Source organism: Cebidichthys violaceus, unplaced genomic scaffold (assembly GCF_023349555.1).
Source record: "Cebidichthys violaceus isolate CVI_PGR_0920_01 unplaced genomic scaffold, fCebVio1.0.p SCAF_7, whole genome shotgun sequence".
Taxonomy (NCBI): Eukaryota; Metazoa; Chordata; class Actinopteri; order Perciformes; family Stichaeidae; genus Cebidichthys; species Cebidichthys violaceus.
This window is the reverse complement of record NW_027176927.1, coordinates 1,740,956-1,762,451: the sequence shown is the minus strand read 5'-3', so window position 1 is coordinate 1,762,451 and position 21,496 is coordinate 1,740,956. Positions and strand designations below refer to the sequence as shown.

The following is a 21,496-nucleotide window of genomic DNA, read 5'->3' as shown; positions in this document are numbered from 1 at the left end:
CTTATTTACTGATACTTCTCAGTAAAACAAACTGAGGAGTTCTTTTCAAAATTCAGCGTTAAAGCCTTTGAAATAGATCTTTGATATCCTCTGTGGCTTTAAAATACAAATCAACTTGTCCTAGATAGTATTGTAGTGGAGATACACATTCATATTTACAGATGTTTTCCCTGGTTGTAAAGCCGATGTTTAAAGGAATGATATTGCATACCGAAAATGATACCAATCATAGACATCACCCACAACACCAAACCGCTAAACACTGTTTTAGCGGAAACACAGAGCCACAGTTTACACTGAAACCACGAACGAAAAGCGGAAAGAAGATGCACAGCGCACAGACGTCTTCTGTTAGGAAGTTCAAAGAAACGGCACTTTCTTGGAATTGCAGCGCAGATAGTTCTTCTCATAATTAAGCCATGTGTTGCAGCAAAAAAAAAAAATCTAAAGTCAGCAGAAAGAAAGAAAGATGATCGTAGAAAACAGAGCAGATGCACGAGTCACTATATGTGAGCCAAGAACATAAAGGACAGCATCACAGTTACTTGCAGTTAGAGCAGGCGTGATTAACAAATGGAGTTAAAGGCTTTTGCGCACGCTTTCTGTCTATATATTCCATTTTCATGCATTTTGATCCACTTTCTGTGTTTCTAGCTACGCTCTTACGAAGGCTTAACATAAGAGAAATAAGTGTTGGTCACAGCAGACCAATTGAGACAGTAGCAGCAAAACCAGTGTATTGATTTGAGCAAGAGTGTTTTCTATTGCTGACATTTTTTTTTTTTTTTTTCATTCGTAAAAAGAAGAACGTGTTTTTTCTTCCGTCGAAAGTGACATAGTTCTGTGTGCAATGTTTGCACAACACACTCCAGTAATTGCCTTGTTCAGACTCTGCACTACACCAAACATTGCTACAGGCCATGTAACCAACCCACACACCTGTAAGTAAACAAGAGGTTCAAATATTCCCAACAAACCAACAGGAGGTGACGGAGATCAGTGCATGAATCCAGAGGGAGAACTGCAGGACAGACGGCTCAGCTGAGTGTGTCTACTGTAAGTTGTACAGATGAATAGTGGAGGGGACGAAGAAAAAGAGAGGAGTTTTATCTATCCATCCCTCTTCTGTCATGCGGAGTAATGGTGCTGTATATGGCCATAAGAGGCTGATCAAACAAGCGTTTCTGTCCTACCTGCCATGTCTGAAATGTAGACCCATATACTTTTTTTTTATCAGGGGAACTTTAAACACCCTGCAGGATAGAGGCTAAACTCTGCTTTTAGCTTGACTTATGTTTGCACGACACTGGGTGGATGGATTTCAGTCACTCCTCGACTGGTTTATGCACACTGGCCTACTTTCTTGAGACCGTAAAGCAGAGCACACACAATCAGAAATACTCATAACAAAGGTACAGTGTGTGTGTGTGTGTGTGTGTGTGTGTGTACTGAAGGCAGGTATATATCTGAACCACTGTGTAACTGCACCATTATCTGCACAGCTGCTCTGCAAGCTCACATGCTGCAGAGTAGCTTCCTATAAACGGTAGAGTCCGCTTAACAGTAATGATGTGCTCATGTGCTCTTCCTGCACGGAGGACTGTGTGCACTTTCAGCCATCAGCCATGCCAATACATATACCAGCAGCCTATTGTCAGCCGATAGCATTGGACAGGCTCCTGTGGACATCCCTGCATCCTCAACTATGTGCATGCGTGAATGTGTGCTATTTGATATGAATGTGTTGCCCTACTTATTTGGGCTCAGCAGCTCAGTCTGACTACTTTAAAAAAATTCTAAATATATCTTTTTACACCCACGGGAGGAATGGAGAATGGATGTGAGTGACAGATTTGCCAACGGTAATTAATTTATCTGAGCTTTAGCGACTCATTTAACACTTCTGATTGCAGTATCTTGTCAAGTCAAATTTATTTGCATTGGTTTCAGTCACAGTTATAGTCTAAAAAGAACATTAGAGGTTTAAAACAATGACAACACACACACACACACACACACACACACACACACACACACACACACGCAATATATGTTCAGAATAATATGCTGTGCCATAAAACATTAAATATGATTACTGTGTAGTCAATCGTTCATTTACTGTCTATACACCATTACAGATGTCGTAGTTTTCGCAAATACATTAATAAACATTTAAATGACCCTTTATCTGCCTACATCTACATTATAGTGTTTTAAACCATTATATAATGCTTATGAATGCTAAATAAGGAGGTTGAAATTCAGTGTTACCAACACAAATCTGATGGAAACGTGTATATATATATATTTGGAAGGCCTTCTTCAGAACCACTTGTTGGACGGTTAAATAGTCTCCTGAAACCCCTGCACCTTTTCTGACGTCAGATTGTTGTGCCAAATTATTCGTCTGTGTCAAATCATTTCTTTAATTTCACGAAACCGATAATCTAAGGTTCACACCCACTTCTCTTCTGGTCAGCTGTGTGGAGGTGAGAAAGGAACAGAGGGCATCACTGTGGATGCCTTCCAGGAGAGAAACTGTGCGCCGTTTATCCCCATAAACAGGATACGATAAACGTCTCCCTCCTCGATACCAGTAGCAGTAGTTGTAGTAAACACGTCATCCAAAGTATATTGATCAAACATAACCGGACCTGTGCAGAGAGCGATGCAGGAAGATTTAATGTTAATTACAAAACGCAACAGAAACTAAACAGGGCCGGCTGATGTAACTTCGCCAGAATGATCAGTTACTCATCTGAAAGCTGAACAGTTTCATTTTTGAGAATCTATTCATTGCTGTAGTTGTACATAAAAACAACCAATATTTGTTCTTTTTAATTTAATTTGTAGCAATACTAATTAGTTTATTTCCAGAAGTCATTTACTAACATCACTGCTAAATCGTGATGGGCTTTTGTCATCATCTCTGCCATTTAAAACCAAATGATTAATCCTAAAAATGTAACTGATAATCAAAACAGATTGGTTGCAGACCTGTGAGTACCAACATGTTCCTGCTCACTTTTTTTTTTTTTTTTTTTAGCTTGACCTTATGTTGCAAAACGTGGCCCAGAAAGCCTTGGAATGTCTCTGCCCTTCAAAATGCCACTGTGGAGCCACGTGACCTCATGTTCAGCAAGCCTCCAGGGGAGTTAACGGTGACATTTACAAAATGTTTTGGCAGGGCTCACTTATATAGAATTGCTCACTATCATATATTTTTAAACAGCTTTTGATAAGGAAAATCTTTTTTCAAAAGGGACATTGAAGGTCTTTAGGAAATGACATTTTTGCTGACCTTAAAAAAAGTCTATCAGCCTGACTAAACAAAAGCTCTTCAAAGGAGCGCTGCAATTTACATTATTTAGTATTAATCTTTCCATTCTGCACTGGCACAGATTTAAAAGCTGATATATAGAGCCCTAAAAGCCGGAATCTTTATGATACACTATTCCTTAACAGTTTAAATTATTAATGCATTTTGAGTTTCCATGTAGATACTTTAGAAGTCATCAGTACATCTATTGCTACTCTAATCTATGGATTGATATTAGTGGCTCTGGAAAACACATTGTCCTCAATCAGCTATGAGCATCTAGGTCCTGCAAGTACTCACCTTCTTCTGTTAGTCAGAAACAGTTTAAGATTTCTGCATTTGTGTTTTTGTCAGTGCTCTTCTCGCTATTTTGAGGTGGGCGGAGCTCTGTTGGAAAGAGCTGATGTCACATAATCCGTGTTCCAATCAGAATTTAGAAACCTATTTTAAGAGTGCAGTGAGGTCCTCGGTGCAGTAACAGACAGGACACTGCAAGATTCAGCAAGCAGATAGTACTAACAGGAAGTATACTGTGTACATATACAGTTTCATTTTCAAGGAAATGAATGCTTGTACAGCTCAATCAGACCACCAAGCTTAATACTGACATGCATAAGGTCTATACACCCATTTGGTTTGAGGCCATCATCAGTAAGACACGCATTAAACTAAAGAACTTCTCTCTCCTTTGACCTTTTCAATGTATTTTTATGTCTTAATGTGCGTCCCAATAATCAAAATAATAAAAAAGTAATAAGTAATAAAAGTAATTTCTAGTAAGAAAGGGAATAAGGAAGGGCAGTTATTGGTATAAGAGATAGGTATTTTTTTTAGAAGAGTGTTAGCGTGAAGTCATCAGCGGCTGACTTCTCATCTAAATGCTCTCAAATGTTACCAAATGTTCCCCACGGCGATCATTAAAATTTCATCTTACCTGAACACGGCAGCTTGGTTGCTTCCCCGCTCCTTTTTTTTTTTTACACTGCAAAGATATTAAAGAGGTGCATTCTGTACATCTATTGGGCAATTTCACACTCTAATCAGAAGAGCAGAGACTTTCAAGTTTCATCGACCTCCAAGAATGAGTGTGATGCCGCCGTCTCGTGGCTCCAGTCCAATCGGGGCTTCCTTTTATCTCGCCAATCACCCACTGTTCGACAAACCCATTGATTCAACTCTCTTTTGCTCCCATAATGAGATGCATTTTAAGTGCTATATTCTTTTTGATCTTTCAAGATATTATCATCTAAGCTTCTATGGTCTGAGGATCATCAGCTTCTCAACATCAGCTCAGAGTATTTATCGCTCTCTGCAGTTGTTCAATGAACTAAATTCTATTGGCTCTGAACTGATTAAAAGCATTTTGTATTAAAGACCTTGAACCATCACTGACTAATTGGGACAAGTTTTGCCTGGAACAAAAATATTGGTCATCAAGGATGTTTGTGTTGTAAATAAAAAGAAGACAAATAATGGAGGCCGCTTTTCAACATAATAGATTGTCGGCGCAGAGAACAGCTCAACAAGCTCTGTAAACAATTAACAAGCTGTTTCCTGTTGTGCATATTCATAATTTTCAGGCTCATAATAAAGGGCTGATGACGCGAGAGCGTTATTGCTTAGGAACCTCAAACATTAACGCTGTGCTGATCTCTGGCCACTTTTCAAAGCACGTCCATACATCCATCAGCTTCCGTATCAGCGGTGCTTTTACAACCACTTGGTGACTTCCCAGCAACACCAGATAACCCAATAAAGGCCCACGACTTGGATTCATTGTACAAGGTGTGTGACTTGGCCTCGTTCCCAGAAGGGGGAGAAGTTTGAAAAATCTTCACCATGATCATAAGCTTCAGCATAAAACTAATCTTGGGTTCCCGTGTTTACAAGCCTCACACAAAGCCGGGTATCGCCACATGTTGTTGGCTGAAATAATAATTGCACATGCTGGCAATGAGAATAGACTGCACAGCACTTTGAAATGAGACTACACAAACGTTTCCTTTTGATATTTCTCTTTAAAAGGAATTGATGTGATGATTATAAAACGGATTAGTTGGTATGGGCTGAACATCTATTTTGCCTCCATGGCTTTCACACTGCCATCTATTTTTCTCTCAGATTTCTGTCCTAATACAGTTGTTCTTTGGACTCAGGTCAGACTTGATAAGGCTGCCAGCAAAATGTACAAGATTATCTTTTCAACATAGCGAGCTTTATTTTATGAATGTGTCACTGGGAATAAAATGAGTCCAGCTACTGTATATTGGAAGCAAAGTCACTCTTCAAATGACAATATGGTGGCTTTACAGCCACTGAACTGTTCTGTCAGGAAGGGAGAGTTATATTGTTATTTTTTTTTTCCCCTCCTCTGCCATAAATATAAGAAAGCTTATAGGTTCATGCTCTGGGTATTAACAGAGGGATTAGCAAGGAGGCTCAAGTCCGTGAAGCACAGAGCCACAATCTCTTCATTGTCGGGATATCTACTTGAGGTAACACAATTAACTATTTATTTCAAATGCACTGGGGTCTTAAAGATGGAAGTGGATTCCAGTGGCAGTCATGTGTTGCATCTGACCTGTTGTAGCTGTGCTGACCTGTTGTAGCTGTGCTCACGGTCCTGTGTGAGACAATGGTTAGTCTCCTCGGAGGCCGACCAAGACAAATTTGCTGATAAGAGGCTGCTGAGTCTGTCGATGTAAGACGCTGCTCTGAAAATGGACAAATCAGCTGAGTGAGGTAGCAGACCTTGCTGTTTCTATTGTGTTCATTAAAGTGGAAATAGTGCAACGTATTCCAGTTGATATCAACGCCATATTAAAAATTGATAAAGCCCATTAGGCCTCAGATAAATGGGATGCTATGGGAGGCCAGCAAGTTAAATATTCTGAATAACCAGTGGTGTACCGAAGTAGTACTGTACTTAGGTACAACCTAAATGTAATTGCACTTCCTCTTATTGAATATTATGCTGCTTTATATTTTGTTCTCCACAACAATTCAGCAGGACATGTTAGTGTTCACATTCATTTGTAAGATTGTCTTATGTTTTTTATGTTAAATCTTAAAGAGCATTGTTAAAGAGTAAACCGCTGGTTTCCAACCATTTCGACATTTAACCTCTTATAAACACAGCAGGGTCCAGTTGGGCCTCTTATCATGTTTCAGATTTCTATAATTTGTTTCCAAAGTAAGAGAGATTGTCCCTCTAAACTTCAACTCTCCAATGTTCCGCAAAAGGGCAAGAATTTGAAAAAAATAAAAAAATAAAAATCCAAATTTGTGCAGCAGGACTTTTTGATGTTGTTGTTGTTGTTGTTGTTCCTTTCCCATTAATCACCTCGTGTTCCCTCAGATTTATCTTGTGGTCCTTTAGACTGAGGGTGCTGGCCCCTACAGCTTGGGAACCACTGTGCACTACCCGACTGTAAAGTAGTTGAAATGAGCTCAGCCTTGAGCAGCTTCAACAGTAAGATGGTGCTTAAACACTGATGATCAGTATTACAATCTCATAATGAGATGAATAACAATATAGCAGTCTCATGAGCCAAAAATGAGTAATTTTAAAATGATACTTCAAAGGAGCTGTAAACAAAATTCAGAGTCTGGTCAGGATTGCCTCCACATGGCTCTCACTGGAGTCTGACTGACCAAACAACAAACACAGAGGGAGATCAACTTCCTCATTGTCTGCTCAGAACACCATTACTCCACCAAATCTTCAGAAAATAGTTGTTTGCGGCTATATTAATGCTCTGTATCCTGTAAAATAGAACCTTTACATTTTTTAGCAGATCTAAGTACACTTTAATATCTGTTTATTTATCGCACTATAGTTATCATGATTTTCAACAATGTTACAGCATACTTTCCTAAGAACTTAGTAGCAGGTGATGACAAAACGTAACTTTAGTGTTTTCTTCATATGGAGTTTCATATGTTGACGGTTAACTCAACAGAATTTTTTTGTTGTTGTTCCTTCCTCTTTCTCATAAGACATTAGGAAGCTGAGAGGTTGTTGATTTACTGTAAATGATGTAAATAGAAGAATCAAGGAGAGGGAGGCGGACAGTCACGTCCGCTTGTTCAGCCACTCCATCGTCTCCCACCTCTTCTTTCTCCTCTTCACAGCTCTTCAACAGGCTGTTGACGACATGCAGAGCAGCTCTTGTGTACGCTGCCCATGTTTGTGCTCTTTAACAACGCAAGCACTCTGACACTTTGCTCGCAACAGCCGTGTCAATTGAACTTCAAAGTGGCCTTTCCCAGTGAGCGCAAAGCAGAGGGACGCAGACGGCCAGTTTATTTTCTGGTTAATATCACAGTGGTGGCTCGCATTCAGCTCCAAGCAGGTTTCTGAAGGCCGACACTAATTCCTCTATTTCTCGGGTTAATAATTTCGGAGTCTGATGTTAATTAACACAAAAACAATTAGCTGCTTCCGCCACATTTTATTCCTTAATGAAATATTCAGAGACTCCACTGGACACTAAAACACTCCTTTAAAAAACTCACTAATGCAATTCGTCTATAGTTAGCGGCTCCATTAAGCACTATTGCCCACCCTCTCTATTTAACCTCTAGGATACTTAAGAGGGAAAAAAAAACATCGTGAGGGCAATAAAGTATATCTGTTATGGTAAAATAAAATAAACAAAAGAGAAGGAAAAATCTTTTATGGATTGCTCCGATGTGGAGAGATTGTTTCTGATATTTGGGACCTGATACATTGGCACGCTAATACATCTTTCAACTCCTCGGTATTTTTGTAATGTATGATTCTATTCCTGTTGCTTCAGTAACCACAGACTTCTGCTCTGCAGGCTTTTCTCTGTACCTCGACACTGTGCGTCTGAGCCGCGTCCTTGTTCTATTTTGCGTGCTCCTTCACAAATATCACTTTGTTGCATCAGCTTTGTATGACTTCATCCCCAGTGTCCCAAACTCTGAAAAGCCCCTCAGGGTTGTGGGTCTGCTGCTGCCATTCACGACCTGTTTTCACAACACTCAACCCGTCTGACGCTGCTGGGGAAAGTCCCTTATTTCCACTTTACGCACAAACACACCTGCAACACCTGCCTGGAACCTCCTTCTTTCTTTATTTTGCTCATTTATAAACACACATAACAACTATAACAACTCGGGAAGAATGACTCAGCCCTCTTTATTGCCCCAAGGCTCTGTCAGTGCCCCCTGCAGTGCCCTACTGCTACAGCTGCTGTCGCTGCTGAACTGCAAACGCAATCTCTGCTAAAAATATACAGTATGCATCACTATTGCTCAACAAGTCCTCCAAATGAAACCACAAAACATGTAGTTTGTCCACCCTCTCAAGAACAACACATTTCTGATTTAATTTACATTTGACTACTAAGTCAAATTTTTTCCAGCAGTGTGGATTTGCATTCAGACCTTCATGTTGTCATGTCATAGTTTCATGTAAGGTACCTGAACAATATGATAAATCTGGGTTTGGAGATGGAGGGGGGGGGGGATTTCATTATTTTTGCGGCCCTGCTTCACCTCCTCCTGCTTACTCTGATAATAAAGATTATATGAATAATAAATTATAAAAATTCTTGCACTTAAGTAAATGAGAAAATGTTTACCGATCTAACCTTTTTATGCTTAAATTCAGCTCTATGTACAGTGCATAATTGTCCTTTGGCCGTGGCTTCCTCTGAAAAAATGATATTCTGCCTCTGATATTATTTGAGAAGATGAAAAAAAGTCAAATGTGGAAAGTGAGAGTGAAAATGGGACCCTGTCTACAGAGCTGCTCCTGTGTCTCTTGCTAGGAGGGTAAATAGTCTCTTTGCTACTTGCTGAAGAAGGTTGTTCTGAAATGATGAAATATCACCAAGCGTTACAGGGAAGTTTGAGCTCAAACAACATCTCAGAACCCCCCCCCCCCCTGATATCACTCTGTAAAACCAGCTCTTACAGTGGAACACACCAGCTTGCATAATACAATGTGATCGTCCAAATGTATGTGTGGAATACAAATGTGAGGATTTCAGACAAGAGCACATTGCCTCAAACTCAAACATTTTCTTCCGTGGTGCAGAGGCATGCGAGAAGTTGAAAGAAGGTTTCTGAATGAGATTAATAGCATGGGGACAGGAAGTGACTGACGTCGTAAAGGGGACAAATACTTAATAAGGACTTGTGTCAGACGGGTAACAAAATATCCAAAACTCACACATGGGAATCAAGTGTTTAAGGACTTAGCTCAAGTGAAGGTGCCTCAGAGTGATTTACATACATTAGCCAACATCAAATAGAGTCTTTGTACACCTCTGAGTCATTATTACTTCAAAAGCTCGTTTCTCTCACTTTGTGGAATTAGCCGTGACTATCTGCGCTTTCACCTGTTTCACCTATTTTATAGAAACTTGACCCGCTGTGATATTAAGAGGTAAATATAAAAAGGCCATTGATCTCTAACATCCCTGGGGGTTTTTCTGCAGCATATGGAGTAATCTCACAATGGGAAGTCTAATCAGTCTTCTCTGAATAAACCACAAGTCATGTTTTTTTTTTTTTATACTACTATTGTGTACAGTATATGGCTTCTCAAACAACTGGCCCATGTTTGGATAACCATATAGCCGGCCCTGCTGCCCTCACCACATGGTGTAAAGGGAGGGAATGCCCTGACAGCCAGTCATTGCTTCTGTGTCAAATGACTTTTTTCTTTCTTTCTCATAATAATGAGGCGTCCATGAAAGCAGTGGGCATGGATAACTAAATATGATTTAATAACCTATGATCAGGCAGACTTGCAGGGGCCGTCTGCGCCACTCATATTGCAAAAAGGCCAGTTGTTACCACAGTAACCGTGTTTGGCGAGCGTGGGAGATAAATTGCAGCAGTATCTCCCTAATAATAATTTCTATTATCTCCGCCGGTTGTTTAGATTATCATGCAAATAAGGGGACGTGCCGGCCGACAGCAGGTGGGAGCTGGCGGCTGGTGAATAGACGACATCAAATAAAACAGTTGAGCAATCACCACATGTGGGTGTGCCAAGAACCACGCAGTGGAATAAGGTAAGCAACAATTACTGCTTTTTCTTGACATGGTTTCTTTTTAAGAAACCTTAAATAGGAAGTGTACAGATATTTTGTGAAATGTGTAACCACCACCGCAGACAAGGAAGTTGCTTGAATATGTGGCACTTCTTTAGTTTCTTCACACTTCACAAAAAAACCTCCCCTCTGGACTATAAGAGTTAACTTCTGTCTCACGTTGCTCACTTGTATGTGATGCTGCTCATTGCATAAAGGGTAAGAAACTAGCTTTTCTTAATATCATAAGGTTATTTTCTCTTGAATTATTTCTTTTCTTTTCATTTTACAATTTTCCTTCAGTCTTTATTCTCTATTTTCTTTATAAAAAAGATGCAGAAATTAGATACAGATGTTGTTTTGATGACAAAAGTGTGTTGTGACGCTGGACCAGCTAAAGCGTTGACACACTCATTTCCCCGGCGTAGTTAAGTCATTATATTTATGAGGGTCATCATTTTCTCAACATGTCTAGTAAATGTGCATGTACTGAAAACAGGGGCTGGAAGTTAATGATAAAAGCATCATTGTACTGTATTTACGACACGGAGGAAGCAATAACACAGCATTATGGTTTGTATACAAACCCATGAGCCAGACCAAAACACTGGCTCCTCATTAAGAGATAATTGAGCTTCACAATAAACTCTGAAGTAGGGTTATAGAAGGAAATTAAGAGGAAATATAGAAAAAAAATGAATTGAGTTTATCTCTCTTCTTCCTCTTCCTGTGGTCTTTATAGGCTAAAAATGTAAAAGTCTAGCAGTGCACTCTTAAATCAAGTGTCAAATGGACAGTAGGTAGAAAGACTGTGCTGTGCAGTGTTGTAATCTCCTTCCATTCTCTCTTATCAGCAGAGCTCAAAACCCTCGAGGAAACGATGAGCGTTGGTTTATCGCTTGGGACAGGAAAACCACGCTGTCTCGCCGGGTTTGTTCCGGGCCACTGACCCAATAAGAAGCCTTCGTCTCCTGCGGCTGAAACTGCCCGGCGGATCAAACCTCCCTGTGCCGCCGTGTATTCATTCCCCCCAGAGTCAAGGACATAATGTGACACGTCTCCATCCTTGACTGACTTACATCGAGGCCACCATGCAGGACTGCCACACTGGACTGTGTCTGTCAGTTTACATCATTACTTTTGTGCTGGGCTTCCCAGCCAACGTCCTCGCCTTCTACACCTTCTGCAAGAAAGTGAAGCAGAAACCCACACCGATCGACATCCTGCTCCTCAACCTGACCATCTCTGACCTCCTCTTCCTCATCTTCCTGCCCTTCAAGATGCAGGAAGTGATGAACAACATGCGGTGGGACATGCCCTACATCCTCTGCCCGCTGTCTGGCTTCATCTTCTACATGACCATCTACAACAGCACCTTCTTCCTCACTGCGGTCAGCGTAGAGCGCTACCTGGGCGTGGCTTTCCCCATCCAGCACACCCTGAAGAGGCGACCATTGTACGCTGTCGCTGCCAGCATCTTCTTCTGGATTTTCTCCATCATCCAACTCAGCATTGTGTTCATCGTGCCCTTTATCGGCGATGACAACTCAGGCCACAATGCCTCTGCCGTCGGTGACGACAAGAGGGAAGTGTGTTATGAGAATTTCACAGAGAGTCAGCTGAAGGTCCTCCTGCCTGTGCGCCTGGAGCTCTGCGTGGTACTTTTCTGCATCCCCTTCCTGATTAGCAGTTTCTGCTACATCAACTTCATCAGGATTCTGTCCAAGCTGCAGCACATCGGCCGGCGCCGGCGTCTCCGGGCCATCGGCATGGCTTTAGGAACACTGCTGGTGTTCGCTTTATGTTTTGGCCCCTATAACGTCTCGCACATTGTCGGTATTATTACGCAGAAAAGTCCCGACTGGCGAGACAAAGCCCTGCTGTGCAGCACCTTTAACGCTTGTCTAGACCCTCTTATTTTCTACTTTTCCTCCTCCGCTGTGAGAAAGACCGTGGGTAGTGTGATGAAAGGGGTTAGGAGTCACCTTAACAGGTGCATGTCCTGTCACATGCTCTGGGCCATGTGTTGTGGGATTAACAAGACTGCAAAAGATAAGGAACACAAACAAGAGGAGATCAATGCTATCTGAGCAGACTGAAAGAAAGCCGTGAGCAGCTGCCTTCACTAATTTTGTATTTCTTCATTCCTGGAAGCAGGAAATGAATGTCACGTTTAGGTTTTTACGTGTGAGAAAAGGACTTGGCATACTATATACAGAAAACTGTTGGACTTCCTATTAGGAAACGAGACAAGAGAGGACACCTGTCTGTCTGAGCAGACCACAGATGTTTTTATGCATTGTAATGAGCAAGAGACAGAGACAAGCCACTTTGAAGAGTCATATTCGTCTAAAATTCGTTCGAAAAATACGTCTTGCATAAGAGCAGGATTTCATAAGAACTCAATGCAGTCTGGTGTTTTGGAGTTCTGCACTAACAAAATCAATATCTAAGCAACAGCTGCGGACGTCACGTTTTAGCAATAAGAGATAATGCTTTCCTAACCGCTTTGACCATGAACAGGATATGTCACCTGTTCGTAGCAACACGCTCATTGTGTGTCGGCTGTCGAACTGAAGTGTGAGATCTTGAAGAAGACTCAAGTGTGTTGAAAATGAAATGGCTTTGTACGACCTTACAAACACACATGCAGCAGTTTGCTTTTATGTGCACATATATGTGTGTATTTTGTATTTTGCATTACATGGCTATGACCATTTTCATGCAGATTTTAGTTTACATTATTTGTAATCTTAATAGGATTTGATTATATTATATATATTATAACTATATGTGGCAATAAAGTAGTATAAATGTTTGAAAATATGTTTGAATGCATAAAATATACATCTGAAAGCTGTATGACAGGTGTTGTAATTAACTGAAACGAAACACAGAAGTACTATTTTCATACACAAATCATGTAAACATATATTTTGCATAATGTAGTGCTATATGACTCCTAGTCATATAATAGGAGATGCATGTGTGAGCGTACATGAGCCGAGGAATAGAAAGTGACATCAAGACAACCGCTATTTTCATAAACAAATCATGTCATATTAATATAATCATTTGTTTTTGAAAGAGTGACTAATGTGAACATAGCATGTTAATATCAACTTCATTACCTGAATGTAGATGTGCTCACCAGATCAGTCATGTATACTATTTATACCTTTTTAAAAAATGACGTTCATAGAAAAATAAAATAAAAAATAAGCGTGATTTGTGAGCAATAGCAAATTTATTGAGCACATTTTTGTTGTTGTTTTGACACCTCTAATCTGGTTGTACTGTAGATATATAATCTATGGATATAAAGGTCATTATTAGCAGTATTTGGTCCCATTGGTAAGGTGGGCAGGCCTAAATTAAAAATCAAACTTTCCCCAACACATGAATCAAGATCTCACCCCACACACCGCACACGTCAACAATGCTATCACACAAGCGAGCGCTGGCATCGGCTGTAATCCCGTTTTGCGAGGATTAGGCCTGCGTGGAGGTTGAGCTGATCGCTGTATCTGTTTGACAGGTGCATCATGCATGAGGCATTCATTCTGACACACGGACCCAAGTGAATGACTAAGATGTGCGAACTATCAGCTAAGTGGCACAATTGAGCAGATCCAACAACAAGCTAGTCAGCACGCCGCGGCGATAAGGAGTTACAGAGGAAAAAATAGCTTTGATGTGCATTAAGAAATCAGCATTGCATCAATGTTTAGATACAGTGGGAGAAAAGCCAAGCAGGATATACAGCGAGAGGTTTAAAAATGGGAGAGAGGGGGGGATTATACACAGTTACTCATAGTGCAGAATTAACCGTCCAGTCAGTAAATTCCCATTTCTGAGCGATGACTCTGGACATGATTTGTGTGATGTTGTTTGTCAAAGGTTAGTCGGCTCAGATGAGTCGCACTGAAAACCCAGCGGCCCTTTTTTTGTTTTCTCTCCCACTTCATTTTGTATTTCCTGGAAGACAATAATTGGTCACTGCGTCAGTGTTGACTTTTTCTAAACAATGTGTGATAGGTTACAGGGATAAGGCAATAAGAAAAAACAGCAATATGTGTGTGTGTGTGTGTGTGTGTGTGTGTGTGTGTGTGTGTGTGTGTACATGACTTGTTTGCCAAAGGCAGAGGAGAAAATTGTACTCACCTGGCAGACATCATTTCCCCTGCACGCAGAAATGTTTGACTGCTGTTGAGAGCAAGATCACATAAATTAAATACAGTCTTTTAACCGCTTCCTGTAATTCTAGCTGAGAGGTTTACTCACATTTACCTTCCAATAAAAGGACGACGGTCATTGCAGAGAGGAGACACATCTTCAGAATGTTCAAGTATAAAATCAGCTCGTTAGGGGAGGCATCTGGAAAGTAGAGCAAAAAAAGAAAACACTGATTAGCGCTGACTTATCATGTTATTGAGCACGACGGAATTAAATCAGGAAGGTTGAACTGGCTTCGGTTGATGGACACTCGCCTCCTCGCTGGGAGGAGAGAGGTGTTTAAACATTGATTGGGTAAATCATTAATTTGTTCAAGTATGCAGTATTGCAGGCAATCTGTTGCCTTGGAATGATCGATGTCTGACCCACATTAACAGTCAAGTAGGGCAAACACTGAACAAGCGACTTGTGGTATGTGAGGCACTGTCGTCCCGGAGCTCTGTGCCAGTACAGACTGTGTTATTTGGAAGGAAGGTGCCTATAGACCCGTAAAGGGGAAAGCGTACAAATCCTGTTCACTTTCTACAAGGTGAGGTGAATCGCAGTTGTATCTATCAGTACAAGAGTCAGCTGCATTAGTCAAAGATGTAAGTCTGTGTACATAAAAAACAATATTTTCATATGACTAATGGATTAAATGACTATGTGTAATGTGAAAGGAGTTGTATGTAGTGATACAACCACACAGAATTTTCCTTCAGCTCTACTGAGATTTTTAGCGATTTCATTTTCACTATTCTGGCCCGCTACATAACTGTCTCGTCGCTCTCATCACAGTCTTTTCCAAACAAAGGATGCAGCAGTTATTTTTGTTTCTTATAATGTTGAAAAAAAACCTAACTATACCGGACCAGCGACAAACAGTTAAAGAGTCAGATATTTCCCCCAGGAGTTGGTGGAGACCAAATCAGAGCTAAAAGGATTTACATTTACTCTAAAAACATGACTCCAAGTTAATGATAATGTCCATAACATAAACGCATTATCAACTTTGTAAGGTATAATATCAATGTTGTATTTACAGTTTACTGCAGGCTGAAGCTAAAGGTTTACTTTTGTATAAACCTGATAATGAATTCAACAGTTTCCGATTCTGGGTCAACCAAAACAGTTAGAAGAAAAAACATGATTAAGTTCAATAGCTAAATATTTCAAACTGGTTGGTATAATATAGTTCCATATTACAGTTACATTGTTTTTGTTGAAATTGTTAAAAGAAAACTTCCAAATGGGAAATTAAACTAGTAAAAAAACCAGTGGCTCTTTGCACTTTCAAACTGTAAAATCTGATCATATTTGGGAAATGGATTGAGTCTCCTTTTTTATTACCCCAAGTGAAGGAGGCAGTCAGAACCGTGGTCATGGCAGGGTGGTCCTGCACCCCACAAGTGAAGGTGATCCCTGTTTCCAAAGACTCCTTCTGTGGGAGCCCAATCACACTGAAGAGATACACTTCCCGGCTGTGGTTGTCTATCACCTGGAAACACTTTGAGTGGCTTGTAGGCATGGAGTTCACCGACCAATCTGAAGACAGCGGGGCTCCGTCAGCCGGCTGTTCAGCCAGGTTACCATAAGGGTTGAACGCAGGTAGGGTGCAATTGGTGACTGACAGGAGATCGATATTGGCTGCTGTGCTCTGGTAGGTCCAGGTGAGGGTGAGTTCGCTGGGGTGGAACCCCCCAGTGAGACAGAAGAGAGCCCACTGACCAGTCTGTGGGTCTGGGGGAATCTGGAGGTAAATCTTGGGAGCAGAAGGCGGTGCTAGCAGTAGAAAAGGGATCAGAAACAAAGTGGGTAAATAGTCCCCAGCACTCAAATAAGTCAACCATAGTCAGAAAATTTGTAGCAAAAAATGTAAATTATGAGAGAAGTTATAACAAAAATAATGATATTCTCATCTTGCAACAACTAGATAAATGACCAATTGATTTACAAGCTAACATTACAAAATGCATGTATGAACATATGTAAACCCATCATGTGCATAACCTACAGATAAAATAAATACAACAATCAATACAACATCATCAAAAGACACACTTTCTCACTAAGAAAACTAAACATGTTTCTTTCTGGTGACGTGACAACCAGATAAGTGACCACTTGCACTCTAACAGTAAGAAAATGTACATGACATCAATAAACATCATGTACGTCAATAATACTCATTTGTATTCATATAAACAAGAAAGCAGTAATTCCTCATGTACGCCCCCAGGATGCTCAATAGACCTCTCTTTGGAGAAGTTTCCTCTCCTTAGCTCCTCCCCTTAACAGTGGACAAACAGCCTCAATACCCATGAACCGGAGGTTACAAACTCAATAGCCAACAGAATTCAAGTGAAATGGTGAAATGATGGTAGTCAAGACAATTATTGTTTTCCAGGAGGAGGATTAGGTGCTTAAAAGACACAACCTTGGACACACATGCATTTCAAATTCTTTGGTCATAAATCTGTTCTCGGGCCAGGTCACACCCGCAAATGTCTCAGAAACTCTGACAGAAGCCTCAGGCGGAAACACGTCTATTTCCTCTCCTTTTTCTTCTTCTAAAGACGATTGAGCTGAACACGCCAATTCCTTGCAAATTAAAAACATCAGATGGCATAAACTCAGAATGTAAAATTGGGTCATTGTCGCAGCAAATAATAATACGCAGCAAGGCCAAATACAACAGAAATATGAAAAGGATATAATGTAGTCATAATGCAGCCATCTATTTAAAAACAAGGACAAATTAAGATCAAACGTGTTGATGAAAAGTACAAGAACACCTCCAAGTATGGAGACTGCACAACATGCACATTTAAACAATTAAGCAAGAATAAAAGAGGTATAAACATGCAATGTGGATTGGTATTTCGGGAAGGCAACAATGCATTCAGAGAAACTCAAAGGAAGCCTTTTTTTCTGCATGAATGATTTCCACATAATAATTTGGCCATCCCTCCATGCCTTGTTTTCTGGTGAGTTTCAATTCCCTGGGCAAGATCGATACAAGGCACTGCACATGGAGCCGGGGTGATTATTTCTAGATCTGTCATGAAACTGCTCAGGCAAAAAGATGAACTCTGAGGGAATTTCACATAGCTTGATTTCTTTATGGATTGAGCCTGGCCATTCCTGTTATGGTGAATCATGGTCCTCCCCGGCGCTTGTATTGAGCTGCCTCACACTAAACACCGTGGCCCTCTACAAATGAGACATAATTACCGGCAACATGGCAACATCACCCAAGCAAAGCCACCCTAATGAATTTCTGAAACGAACAATTTGTTTCTCACCCAAGACAACCAGCTCGGTCCCGTTGCCACACTCCGGGTCTTTCTGCAGGACGTTCAGCTCGCAGTAATACCACCCAGAATCCTCCAGCGCTACCTCGGTGATCACCAGGGAGGAGGTTTGATTCTTCTCCTCAACGGTCGTCCTGGGTGACTTTGGGATGGACTGCTTTTCCGACTTCAGTTTGAACCACTGAACCCCATACTTGAGGGATTCAACTTTGAAATGACAGGACAGAGTGGCCGATTCACCCCGCATAACGCTGAGAGAGGGGGGGGACTGTCTAACCCTCAGTCCCTCTGGAGTTGCTGTCAGGGCTAAAGACAGAGCCATTAATAAAACGTGTCACACGGAGAACTTTTAAAAAGTCGAGAGCAGACCTGCAGGTCAACTACAAATACTTTAAATGTGTGTTTAGTATTCCTGGGTGACAGAAAACTCAAAGAACTAAATTGGAAGTCAATTCAGTACCATTTCATAATGCACCAAACACTTATTGAATGTCTTTCAATGTGACAAACTTCACCGAACAACAAATGTTTTTTTTAAACTTGTTTTCTCAATCAAAAACTAATGTACTCTCAAGTAAATAACGATTTTAACAGCTTTGGAGTATCTGTTTGATTGTGGCGATGGCTTGTCTTGCTAAGTGTGATGAAGTGATTATTAAGTGCGATGATGAAATACTGCAGATAAGATAAGCAAAACACTCAGACGCACGCAATTGGAGTGCAGATGAAAAAGAAGACCAGCAAACACAAAACTGGTCCAAAAAAACAGGTTGCGTCTCCCTACCTTCTACTTCTCTTTCTGCTCTAATTAAATCATTTTAGCCATGAAAACATATGCTATTTAATTCCAAATGTCATATCAAACTTTTGAAATGGATATGCAAAGAATCTAAGGAAAAGACAAGCTTAACAAAGATCAAACCCTGGGTGACAGTTTATACAAAGCCAACACATTTTGTAACATGACTGACTTGGATTCGGACTGACCTGGTACTTGGCCTGCCAGCAATAGAAGCAAACACAGGTGAGGCATTGTTGCCATGCTGCTGTTGTTCTCCACTCCAATCTTGAGTGGTGAAATAATTTCTCAGGCACTCTGAAGTCTGAAGCTTGCTGTGCTTTAAAATGTGATGGAGTCAGCTTGTTTTGTTGTTGCACTCTATGGTTAGAGATGACGGTTCATTAATAGGTCACTCTTCAAAAGAAACCTAATTCTGGGTGAAAAAACGTCAAAAGTCAGTAACTTGCCAAACAAACACTCTGCATGCTTAAAGAAACCACAGTGCAACATTAAGCAAGCGCTGCTGCCGTTTCTGTTTCCCTCTACAGTAGTGCAGACGCCCTTTTAATCATTATGATTTTGATTTTAAGTAATTACGGTAATTTGGAATGAATGTGATGTTTTCCCCCAAAAGCCTTAGGTTTGTTTCAACAAGCAATTAAGAAACCTGTAATACTGGGTGCATGATTGGGAATACTCTGGTTAACCATATCATGTATGCAGATGATCTGGTGATTTTTAGTCCATGGAGCGCTGGTCTTCAGCAGCTCCTCACTATACTATATGTACTGTGTGTGGTGTCAAACATGACGTCAAATACAACGCCAGTAAGAGTGCTATCTTGATCTGTAGAACCAAAGAGGACGAATGTCTAAACTTCCCTGACTTCAAATTGTCTGATAACAATCTTGGTGTCTGTGATGAAGTAAAATATCTTGGTCATTTTATAACAGAACACATGACCGATGACAAGGACATTTACCAGCCAGTTACCTGAGAAACAATGGCTTATTAATTAAAAAATACCCTTAACACAAAGAAGCCTTGATATTGGAAGAAGTAATGATTGAGTATTTTGAGTTTTGAGCAATAAACATTTTTACAAGTAGTAAGAAAATCTGTCTTCTAGTTTGGAGGATTTGCAGCATTACTGAATGTGTTGATGTTTTCCTAAACTCTTGCTTTGATTTTGACTTTTTGAGTTTTTCCTGTGCAAAAGCTGTAAATATGAATTTCCTGAGTGGCCTAATGAGCATAATGAGTATAATGAATTCAGATCTGCATTCTCCAGGGGAGGAAGACTTGTGGTACTAGGTGCAATCATCATCATCATCAAAGCAAGACACACAAATTTACCAATATGAGTTCAACTTGAGGAAAAACAGTCTGCTTAAAACTTTTCACTCTAAATTCGTTGAAAACGTCAGATGATCCATTCGGTAAAAACATTGAAATTGCAACCACTTGAAGGGACATTACGTAACGCACTACTGTGCTGTTTGTACATCAAGGGGCTTTAAAAGAAGTGTGACCCAACTTAAACAATAAAGTCACATTCCTTTCAGCAGATAATTAATTCAAATAAGAGAGCAGCAGTGAAGTAAACATTTCATCACTTTTCAGAGTCACATTGTTCTTTAAAATGCCAAAATCATTTACGGTCACAGTATTGGTAAAAGTCAATGTCACCTTTTCAAGTCCAACATATCCAACTTTATTACCAAATAACACATTCAACGTACCTGTAATGCAAAGTGTTATGGAATACTCAGTAAGAACACAGGTTCTATTTCCTAAGTATAATCGTATTAATTCATCTTATATAAAAATATATATATTCTTGGGAAGGTTTTACAACCTGATCTAAACGTTTGTCAACACTATACAGACACGGTTGTTATTGGTATGTTGTTTTGTTTCACCCAAATTACAACAGAATAAACTTCCTGCCAAGACTAAATGAAGTCACCCTCTCTGGACAGATTTAACGATCACTGGCAATCCCTAGCGAAATTAGGCCTACTGTCTTTTATAGGCTGTAGCAGCTCAGTCTTAAAAGATAGAGTTAAAATCCTGGTACCATATGAAACCAGATATTGGTACCAACCTTGTCATGCTAGCTTGTCTGGCAGAGGGATAATGTTAGAAGGGGGATAATGCTCCAAAGGTCGGCTAAATGTTGGCAAAGGGAAACTGGCATGGTGATATTTAAAGGTGTTCCTTGAGCTCTCACCTCAAGATATGTGAATGAAAATGGGTTCTATAGTTACCAACGAGTCCCCCCTTTACATACATGCCCACTTTATGATAATCCAATAAAGTGTTGGAAAAGAAAATCAAGTTTTTTTGCATGCATGTGTTATTTTCGCTTATTCTAAAAATGAGGTATTTGAATACTTCTGCATACCCTGCGTCCCTAAAGAGTCTTCAAATTGCATTAATTTGATATCACTGGAAAGCTGAGACTCTTGTGGATCCAATGAACCCAGAAGTATTCATGTGTGATGATGTAGGCCCAGTTCTTTTAAATGTATATTTTGATGATCTGTCTAAGCAATTGAAAACCTGTAATACTGGGTGCATGATTGGGAATACTCTGGTTAACCATATTATGTATGCAGATGATCTGGTGATTTTTAGTCCGTAGAGCGCTGATCTTCAGCAGCTCCTCACTATACTATATGTACTGTGTGTGGTGTGGAACATGACGTCAAATACAACGCCAGTAAGAGTGCTATCTTGATCTGTAGAACCAAAGAGGACGAATGTCTAAACTTCCCTGACTTCAAATTGT

At 40.3% G+C, this 21,496-nt stretch overlaps 2 protein-coding genes across 2 annotated transcripts; one reads left to right on the top strand and one right to left on the bottom strand.

Annotated features, from left to right (window-relative positions):
* The first annotated feature begins 11,483 nt into the window (after window positions 1-11,483).
* On the top strand, window positions 11,484-13,208 carry LOC137891177 (free fatty acid receptor 2-like). Its single transcript, XM_068735656.1, has one exon. The coding sequence runs from the start codon at window positions 11,484-11,486 to the stop codon at window positions 12,480-12,482; it is 999 nt and encodes a 332-aa protein (XP_068591757.1). The 3' UTR covers window positions 12,483-13,208.
* A 1,797-nt stretch (window positions 13,209-15,005) lies between these two features.
* On the bottom strand, window positions 15,006-18,995 carry LOC137891029 (tyrosine-protein phosphatase non-receptor type substrate 1-like). The gene is made up of 4 exons (XM_068735437.1): window positions 18,909-18,995; window positions 17,913-18,227; window positions 15,958-16,389; window positions 15,006-15,106 (listed from the first exon to the last, which is right to left on the bottom strand). The coding sequence occupies exons 1-4, from the start codon at window positions 18,961-18,963 to the stop codon at window positions 15,006-15,008; spliced, it is 903 nt and encodes a 300-aa protein (XP_068591538.1). The 5' UTR covers window positions 18,964-18,995.
* Window positions 18,996-21,496: the final 2,501 nt, after the last annotated feature.

Excerpts from the sequence above, each read along its gene's own strand:
- LOC137891177 (XM_068735656.1), top strand. The coding sequence starts at position 11,484 with ATGCAGGACTGCCACACTGGACTGTGTCTGTCAGTTTACATCATTACT.
- LOC137891029 (XM_068735437.1), bottom strand. The coding sequence starts at position 18,963 with ATGGCAACAATGCCTCACCTGTGTTTGCTTCTATTGCTGGCAGGCCAA. Across the intron at positions 18,228-18,908 it reads GCTGGCAGGCCAAGTACCAG|CCCTGACAGCAACTCCAGAG; the intron begins GTCAGTCCGAAT and ends CTCTGTCTTTAG. Across the intron at positions 16,390-17,912 it reads GACCGAGCTGGTTGTCTTGG|CACCGCCTTCTGCTCCCAAG; the intron begins GTGAGAAACAAA and ends TTCTACTGCTAG.